General features: G+C 51.3%; 1 protein-coding gene across 2 annotated transcripts in view; it reads left to right on the top strand.

Moving 5' to 3' along the window:
• Positions 1-592: 592 nt before the first annotated feature.
• The window catches only part of RAB37 (RAB37, member RAS oncogene family), a 52,298-nt gene continuing 43,176 nt past the window's right edge, over positions 593-9,714 (top strand). For both annotated transcript variants that reach the window (XM_054593169.1, XM_054593172.1), the window contains exon 1: positions 593-1,030. In XM_054593169.1, the coding sequence (XP_054449144.1) occupies positions 959-1,030 (72 nt within the window). In that variant the 5' untranslated portion in view covers positions 593-958. The remainder of the gene's footprint in view (positions 1,031-9,714) is intronic.

Genomic DNA, 9,714 nt, shown 5'->3' with positions numbered 1-9,714 from the left:
AACATTTTCTGAGTTCCTGATCCATGCCAGGCACTGGTCTAGGTTTTTGTATGAATGAACTCATTAAGTCCTCACAACAACACCATGAGGTCAGTACAATTATAATCTCCACTTCCTGGACACCTGAAGGAGGTGTAGTAACTTGCCCAAGGATACACAACTAGCAATTTTCAGAGCCAAGAGCGGCTCTCTGCAGGCTCTGTTCTTAACCAGCACTATTCTGCCTCTTTCAAGCCAGTTGTCCTTAACCTTTGGGGGTCAAATGCATCCTAGAGAGTGTAATTTAAGTTCTGGACCTTCTCCTTAGGAAAACGTAGTTAAGCAGAATTTTGCAAAATATTTCAGAGACTCCCGGGACCCCCTGAAGCCCACCATCTATCAATCTCAGGCTTAAAACCCCTGTTTGTCTCCTACATACTGGAGGGAACTGTCCAGGGAGAAAGGAGAAGGGGTGCCAGCGCCGCCGGACTCGCCTCTGCACTCGCGGGAGGAGAGCGGAGCTGCGTGGTGTGACGGGGACACTCTAAAACCAGGAACCCTGAGCTCGCGGACCGCAGTGCCCGAGAACGCCGCCGGGTCGCTGAGCCTCCGGATACAGGTAACTGAATGAGATACGCACAGACCACTGGCTAGCCAGACTGAAAGCTGGCGTCCTTCCCAGCATCCTGGAGTCACAAGACAGGGGACTCAGAGCGGACGGGGTCTCAGAACTCGGGACCCGGGCTCCCAGGGCGGCGGCGCTGTTCCTGGTGCTGAAACGCGCGGCCGCGGCCCTCCGTCCCGAGTACCGCTCCGCGGCCGCCGCGGGAGCTGTCCAGTGCTGAACGCGGATGCGGCGCGGCCCGACCCGCGGGGCTTAGACCCCAGCCTGCCGCACCCAGCCGAGCCGCGATCGAGCTTCTTCGAGCTCTGACGCAGATCGCAGGGAGAGCGGGCTGCAGCGAGCTCCGAGCCGAGCATGGACCTGCAGAGATACGACTCCTACCAGGGCGGAGCGGGCCCTGACTTCAATGAGCACGTCCTGCATAAGGTAAGACTCCACTCCGGTCCTCCGCCCCAACGCTGGGAGAGGGCACCCTCACCAAGAGTCCTCTCTGTTCCCCTAACTTGGCTTTGGGACTTAAAAGAAACTAGTCGCAATCTGTGAGCCTAGAGAACCCTTTCTGTTGGATTCTGTTTACGGCTTGAAACAGATGCGTGAGCACTGGGGGAGGGGCCGCCGCCGGAGGTTTGGATTGTCAGGAGCTTCGTTCATTCATTGACATCACGGGTGTCCCTTTCTCATTCACTCCTTCTTGCCTCTCACCCGTTTGAGTCCCCTTGGGGGAGATTGTTTGTCCTTCCACCCAAGCTCCCGCCCCGTTGGGTCTGATAGTTGTGGTCAAAGACCTCAATTCCTAGCCAAGTTGCCTAAAATTAGACACAGAAATAATGATCTGCAGCAGGGAAAAGAACTGTTGTTTTCAAACCAGACTCTCTCGTGTCTCACAAAAACCGTCCTCCAGCTGTGACTACACTGCCAGTAGCCTCCTGAAAGTGTCTGCTGATTTCAAAGCTCTCGATCATCCGTCACTTCCCTCATTCAAGTTCCTTATGCAACTCAGTCCTCAATAACTCAGGTCTCCAGTTGGAGTGATTGTTGGGGAAAGTCGCAGCCTCGCTCTAGGCAACGGTTTTTAATCTGAAATCCATTGCTTTGAAAGCATCGGGACCTTGTATTTGCCAAAAGAAATCCCTATGACTCCTTATCCCTTTCTCTGCGCTCCTTATTCAGCCTCTATATTTTCTATTTTGCTGATATCAGTTTATTTGTTGTTCTCCTCAGAGACTGTGCACTGTGCTGTACTTAGAGGTTTTTAAATCAAAACATCCTTCTGAAAATTCCATGAATCCAAGCTTTGAAATAATATGATTGACCCTCTTCCCTTAGGACACAATTTATATTTGAGGAAACTGAAGTCCAGAGAGATAAAGTGACTTGTCCAAGAAAACAAGGCAGAAAGTGGCAGCGCCAGTACTAAAGCCAGGAACTATGTATGACTCCATGTCTAATACTCTTTTCTCTACACAAGGGTGGGCCCCGGAGGGGCAGCATTAGCATCACCTAAGGGCTTGTTAGATGTGTGAAATCTCAGTCTCCACCCCGATCTGCTGCATCTGAATCTGTAATTTAACAAGATCCTTAGGAAATAAACATGCACAATGAAGCTTTGGATGCACAGCCCTGTGTCCTGCTGGCTGTTTCTGACACTAATAAAGGAAAATCTGTTATTGGAGGAAGCAGATTTGAATAGTCCATATGCCTGCTCCCTCCAGGTGTCTGAACCTGTGGAGTACAGAAGAGGAGAAAATTTATAACAATTGTCCCCGCCTGAAAGTTTTAAAACCATTACAATATAATCAAACCTTTATTTTTGAGGTGGTAAATGTAGGCTTAATAGAAAGCATATACAAGCAAAGGAACATAATTATAAATGAATTACAAGAGCATCCAGGAGACTAGACATATATGGGCCTCTCCTGGCTTAAACCATTGTATAAAGATAAAAATATTCCTTTTGAAAGATTTAAGATTTGGAGGTCAAAGTTTTCAAATTATTGATCAGATGTGGTCTTTCCCACCTCAACCACTTACCCATGAAATATAGGATGTATCCCACGAAAGCCTTCATTTCCTTTGGGTTTATTGATCAACAAATTGGGAAAGAGCCCATTCAAACAAGTCCCACTCTATTTGAAGACAAGTATCTTCTTACTGCTAACAAATGTCCTGTCCTTGCAGCTTGGTTGTGGGCACCCTGAGAGCAGATACTGGCTTGAAGCCTTTTGTGGTGCCCAACAGAATGACATATGTGTGTGGAAAATTTTCCTTTCCACTATAATGCTGACTACCTCATCCTAACATTACTTTATTATCCTGCATGGCTTTCTATTTTGATCCCCTTAAAAATCTATTTGTAAAGGGGCAGGGTATCCACGTGTTTGCCTTATTTTTAAGTTTGCTGTAGAGCAGCGTCCAAAGAAGTCCTGCTGATTCATTAGAACACAGCGACCATGGGATGTAGGCGTTCCTTCAATATTAGTTTCTAGGGAAAGGATTTTTAAATAAACTTTATATTGAAGTATAACAAGTGCAAGGAAAGCTCAGATCATACCTCTACTCCCTGATGAATTATCACCAAGTGAGCAGCTCTGAGCAACCACTACCAAAATAGGTAGAAGTGTGCCAGCTTTCCAGAACCTTCTTCCTCCCCCATGAAGCTCCTTCCGCATATTCTCCCTTTCTCCTCCCCAGAGGTCACCATTATGGAGGAGGAAGTATCATGAATGTTTTGACCGAGCAGCCCCTGTTGGTGTCTGGCAGTCCTAGAAGCTTGCCAGAGGGGAGACATTTCTGCCTGATTCATAGAAGCTCCAGGCTTGGAATCAGACAGACCTCGATGTGACGTAGAAAGACATCTGTGAGCCCTATTTTTGTTATCTACAAATAGGAAGAATAGCACCTGGTTTATTGCTTTCTGAGTGAAGATGTCGGATGATACGACATTGTTTGTTTCTCTGGCATAGAGCAAGCATTCAGGGAAGGACAGTGGTCCTTAGGGTGCACATCTCAGGCTCCAGAGCGGTGTCACGGTGGGTCTCGCCTGCAATGATGAAGCTCTGTGAGCAAGAGAAGGAGCAGCTCTGTAAGCAGAAACATATGCACACGCACACTTATTTCACAGGCAAGAGCCCATAGGACTAAGTTCACACCCCCTCCTACACAAAAATCGTGACTTCGGTGGGAACGTCCTAGTCCTAAGTTCACAAGTTGAACATTTTCTTTTTCTGGGAAATAAAGGCGGTGAGGTGCGGGATGCAGTGAAGCCTATCTTAAAATGCACTCACTTGAAAAACACATGCCAAATGCCACCAGCCTTGAATGGCACTTGCACTTTCGCTAGTCCCAAGAGTTGGAAGCTGACCGAAGTGAGCCTGAGCAACCTTTGACTATTCCTGGAGTGTGGGCTGGGAGCTGCGAACTGCTTGGAAACATTGAGTTCATTCATCACGTGCTTGGAGTTTTTAAATAGAGTTGCCATTGTGCTCACAAATCTGAATATTTCATGCAACTAAATGATTTAGAACATGCAAACAACCTTGCTGCTCTTTCCTTCTGAGAGGTTCCATCCCCCTCTTGCTCCCGGTACAGCCTTGAGAGCCATCAAGAGCAATGACGTGAGTTAGGGGCTCAGGAACCACCCAAGGGTGGGGTTCTTGCTGTGCCAGGGCCTGACTGGGAGCTCTGAGGACACGAGGCACAGAGGGGGGGCAGTTTTTGCCCCGGTGCTAGTGAATCAGGAGAAAGGGACTTCAGCCCAAGAGCTCCAGCTCACTCCTACTGCCAGTGCTCTGATGGACACCCACGTGCCCGTCTTGTTCCATGAGGGGCAAACGATTGCTGAGCCCAGAGCCATCGCCGCCATAGCATCTCAGAAAGGCCAGTTCCCAGGGGGCAGAAAGACGTGGACTGTCCATCTATTCACCTGGAGCTTGGTCCTTGTTGGGAAAAAAATGGAATTATTAAGGATATTGGGACCAAAAGTCTCTGTCTTGCAAGCAAGGTCTGGTCCCTCTGACTCCATTTTCACACAGCTTCTCAGTGAGTGGGGAAGGCAAGTGGGTCCACCTCCACTCCCCACCCTCCTCTCCTGCATCGGCCCTTCACTCCCGTCTTGCGCTGCTCATCTCGTGCTTTCTACATCCCTCACAAGTCCACATGCCTCCGCTAGTCCCTCAGCAAACATGTATCGAGCACTTGCAACGTGTAAGAAACTATGCTGGGCACTGTAGAAAACACACACACACACACACACACACACACACACACACACACAAAAGGCTCCTACCTTCAATAATCCCATGGTCTATGAGACCTGCACACAAATTGCTATAATACTGTGCAGACTCAGGAGCGCCCTAAGGAAGGTACCGAAAGAGACAATGAAGTATAACCTGGGAAGAAATGGTTAATCTGACCTCAGCTTGATGCCAGACCATCTGGCTCTCAGGACCTCTAATTAAGAGTTAATACAACATCTAGGAGAGACCGAGTCACGCACGCCAGCCAGCCTCCCCGCCCATGGAGCCATCACCCACTGACCCAAGAGAAGGCTCTGGATTCAAAGGTATTTTCTTTCCCACCACAAAATTTTACAGGAAAAAACAAATCAGCCAGAAAGGGCTATACTTGCTATTCTGTCTCCCTCTACCATTCTTTATTATTTGGGGATCTTTTTTTTTTTTTTTTCAATTAAATGATGTTAATGAAACACAAATTTGTAGTCAAAAAATCCGAATCTACAGGAAAACCCCAATCCTGCAGGTGAAGTTTTTACTTTCAAACTGAGTCTATCATACCTCAGTAAAGTGGTTTGTTTTTTAAACAAGAAAAATGACCTATAACCAAAATGAGAGCAGTAGCTCCACTTCTTGCCAGATTTCCGCCCTTGGCTCAGGAGCAAATGAGAGAGCCCAGAGGCGTGAGCAGCCCACTCCCTGTAGAATGTTTCCATCAGCTTGTTTTCCTCTCGCTTGAAAGTCTGGAGGCTTTTGGATAAATAAGTGAAGTGTGGGTGACGTCACCACTGATTGCCCACTGGCGGGTCACACCCAGGTCCCCGGGCAGGCAGCTGGTCTGGGGAGTGGCACCAGCCGGTGCTCCCGGACCATCTTAGCCCTAATGACAGTGACTCATGAGGACCTCTCAAAGTCATTTGCTGAACTGACTCCACAAGCTTCCCTCTCCAAGCACTCCCTGCCCTCCTTTAGAGCCCCCGGGACCTCTCGTGAGAGACCATCTAAAACTCCTCGATCCCGTTGATGTGCTTACGTTTCCCCTTAGAAGCTGTTTTGGGGAGGGGCTCTCACGTCCTTTGTGTTCAGGGCAGGAAACACAGCTTTGCTGTAAGTAAACAGCCAGGGGTGAGCATCAGGCCGGGGAATTGTTGGACGGACATTTGGAGTGGCTCTAAATTTACCCCAGCCTGCTCCTTGCCTCCACCCGCTCCTTCTCAGGCACGAGAAGCGTCTCTGGAGACTTCAGGAGACAATGGAGATTAGCTCCTCTGCTCCCTTGCAGGGCACGCAGCAACCCCGGCCCATCCTCCCAGGGAATATAATGTACTTGAAACGAGCGGAGCTCACAAATCCCCCTGGCCAGCGATGCCTGTTTCCCTGACCTTGATGCCAACATCCGCCCCCTCCCTCTTCATTGCATGGCTGCTCACTAGGGACAGCCTCTACCCATCAATGTGGGGGTGTTATCTAATAATTTCTGCTTCTGCAGATGCCACCGGTATGCTTTTAGCTGTCTCAAACCCAGCCGTATTTAAGCTCATATCTCTTCTTGCTTTCTACTCCTCTGCCCCTGGCTGTTGCTCCTCTTACGAGGTATAGGCAGGGCCAGCGATGATGTGGTCTTGGGGTCTTGCTCTCGGTCCCTCCTTTTGTTATGGCCTTCTAAAGGCAAAGCAAACCTTTCCCCTCCTCCTCCTCCCTCTGCCATTTGAATTTTGTGTGCACACCGCCCTCCAGCAACTCTGCTTAGTAAAAAGCCGATCTGCCCTGCGTGCCAGAGAGCAATAACCGCAGGGGACAGCGCGGAACTTGCAGCACCTGCTTCTCTCAGCCCCTCCCAGCCCCTCGTGGAGCAGCCTTTAATCCGGGGAGGGAATGGAGCTGCTGGTAAAACTCAGCCCAGAGGAGGAGAGGCCCCTCCAGCCCCTGGGAACTCCTCCCCCTACCCTGGGGCTGCGGGGGAGAGCAATCCAAAACCTTTGTCTTTTTTTGTTAATTTAAGTATAGTTGGGATACAATATCATGTGAGTTGCAGGTGTACAATATACTTGTCGGGGCACTGTGCTAAGTGAAATCAGTCAGAGAAAGACCAACCTTTGTCTTTACCCAGGTTCCTCCTCTTCCTCCGAGTCCTCTTCTCAGATTTCTTTGGATTATAAACTGAGAGAATTCAAATTATCTCTACACTACAATCTCGAGGGACCCAGGGAGACTAATAATTGCTAAGAATCAATGATAAAAATAATCAGTGACAAAAATAAACACATGGTTCATTCGTGGAGAATTTTACCGTTTATTAAAAACTTTAATGTGACACTTACATTTACCACGTTCTGATTCCACGTTTTAAAATGGGAAACGGAGGCCAGAGGGAGAAAGCAAAGTTACTAGTTCAAGGCCACAGCACGCGGGCGCCGTGGGAACGTGAACAATAATGGCCGGCTCTTACACGGCACCGACGTGCCAGGCGCTGTTCTGAGCACTTCCCCCCACTCATCCTTACAGCAGCCCTATTTCAATCTTATTTTACAGATGGGTAAACTGAGGCATAGAGCTATTAAGACACTCACCAAAGGCGCCCCAGCTCATAAGTGGCGAGGCCCAGATTTAAACCGCAGAAAGCTGGAGATGTGAAACAGTCAGGAGCGGACAGAGGGCTTTGCCAAGGGGGCCGCGGGCCGCGTCACCTCAGTTCGGCGTGGCCCAGCTCCGTGGAAGCGGCCTCCCTCGGAAGCGGCTCCACCTGCAGGCAGGCCCGTGCCCATCAAACTCACATGACTAGCGTGTTGCCCTAGATGCCAGGTCACATTACAATCAGGGGACTGCTTGCTAAGCATAAAATCCAGAAGAAGAAAAGACAGGGGAGAGAGCGGGAGACGGAGGATTCCAGCGTTCAGTGGAATCAGGCTGATGGGGCTGGCTGGCTACTGATGAGGACCGCTTCAGTCCACAGCTCCTGTGGCCCCTCCTGCCCCGGGGACCGGCCACCCTGACCTCTGCCTCCCCCCGCTGTATTTGACTGTGGCCCAGGTCCAGTGCGCATTCTATCCTCTCCAGACTCCCAGTCTCCTAGGCTCCTTTAGGAGCTACGGCCTTTGAACTTGAGAATGCCCTGGACTTGCCCTGGTTATGAGGAGGGAGGGAGGGAGGGAGGGGCAAGAAATGTTTCCTTTCCTGGAGCCTCCCTCAGCCACACCCAGGGGTGTGGGCATCTCACGTCTCTGCCTCCTTCTCGCTCGGTGTCAGGCCCCTAGAGATTTGGATGTGCGGGGGTGGGGAACCGTGAAAGACACAAATGGTGAACGGGGCCATTTCCTTATGTCTCCCCGCTGCCCCGTCCCACATGACCCCCTGGAATCGGGCATTTCTGGTAGAGAATCGATTCAGCGAACTGCTGCTGGGGCCGGGCGTTCCCCAGCTCCCGGGACCAGGGCCGTACCCCGCTCCCAGGAAGCCGCGTCTGGTGGGCTGGGGTGGTCCGCGGGCTGGCATGGAAAGATGACTCAGGCCACGCGGACTTCAGCCCAATGTGACACATGGACTTTGGCGCCCATGAAGACTTCTTAAAGGTCAGGAACCTCTCCTGACCTCTCACAGGGTGGGAAGCGGGCCCTCGGGGACCTGGTCGAATGCTCGCAGTTCTTTCCGGCTGCCAGGCCCTGGGGACTGACTCGGGGACCGATCGGAAGGGCTGCGGACTCCACACATCCCAGAGGGAGCCCACCTCTGAAGACCAGAATGGCTTTGGGCTCCCGAGACAGGGATCCCTCAAGTACATGTTCAAGAAGGGAAGGGATTCCCCCATGTACTATTGAGAAGTGCCCAGAGCAGAGATGCACGGCCCAAGCCCGGCACTCAGATACAGAGAGGCAAAGCCGATTTGCACTACTTGACCCACTCACCAATTTTCTTAGAGGAGGAGGCAGTTCATGAGCCAAAAAAAAAGACTTGGGCTTGGGGGTGTCAGAAACACTGGGCTTTTGCGCTGCCTCTGCCATCAGCCGTCTGTACCTCCTTGGTCGTTCCGTTCAAACAGCCCTTCCGCGTTCGCGGGGCGCATGCGCCTGAGTGGTCTCATCGATTCCCCCAGCACTGAGGGTTAGCAGCCCAGCGTGGTCGCGGCCGGTAAAGGGAACCCTCGCGGTCAGGGCTTTACCCAACTTAAACCACCAGAAGCAAAAAAGAGACCTCACTGGCCTGTGTAACTGAGAAGCCAGGGCGGGGCGGGGCGGGGGGGTGGGGGGGACCCTGCCCGGGTGGCCCCCGGGCCTGGAGCGCAGGCGTGAGTCTTACTCCACCTCCCGACGTGCTCCCCTCTGGCTCGGAGTTATTCCAGGGAGGCTGCTCCTCGTGGGCTCACACCGTTGCCAGCAGCGCCAGGGTTACATTCTCATACTCCCGCTTTCAGCGCCAGTCCTAGATCCAATGCTCCTTGGACTGAACCGGGTCGTGCCCAGCCCCGAAGGCGGAGCGCGGAGGAGCTTGGTTTCCGGGGGGACAGGGGTGGTGTTAGCTGGATGTAGGTGCTTGTGCCCCCAGGGCAGCTGCCCCCAGGGCAATGGCAGGGGAGGCTGGGTGCCAATGTTTTTATTTTTTTAAAGATTTTATTCATTTATTTGAGAGAGGGGAAGGGAGGGAGAAAGAGAGGGAGAGAAACATCAATCAGCTGCCTCCAGCACAGTTCCCAGCTGGGGACCTGGCTGGTAGCCCAGGCACGCGCCCTGACTAGGAATCAAACTGGCAGCTCTTCCCTTTGGAGGCTGACGCTCAACCCACTGAGCCACACCAGCCAGGGCATGGGTCCCAATATTTTTAAATCTTCAATGAGACGTGACTGAAAAAAGATGAAAGAAGGTGAAGGGACTAACCAAAGAA

The sequence above is a fragment of the Pteronotus mesoamericanus genome, unplaced genomic scaffold, assembly GCF_021234165.1.
Source record: "Pteronotus mesoamericanus isolate MK-2021 breed Mesoamerican mustached bat unplaced genomic scaffold, CSHL_Meso_final scaffold_408, whole genome shotgun sequence".
In the NCBI taxonomy this organism is placed as follows: domain Eukaryota; kingdom Metazoa; phylum Chordata; class Mammalia; order Chiroptera; family Mormoopidae; genus Pteronotus; species Pteronotus mesoamericanus.
The sequence above is the reverse complement of the archived record's forward strand: the minus strand, read 5'-3'. Positions and strand labels throughout refer to the sequence as shown.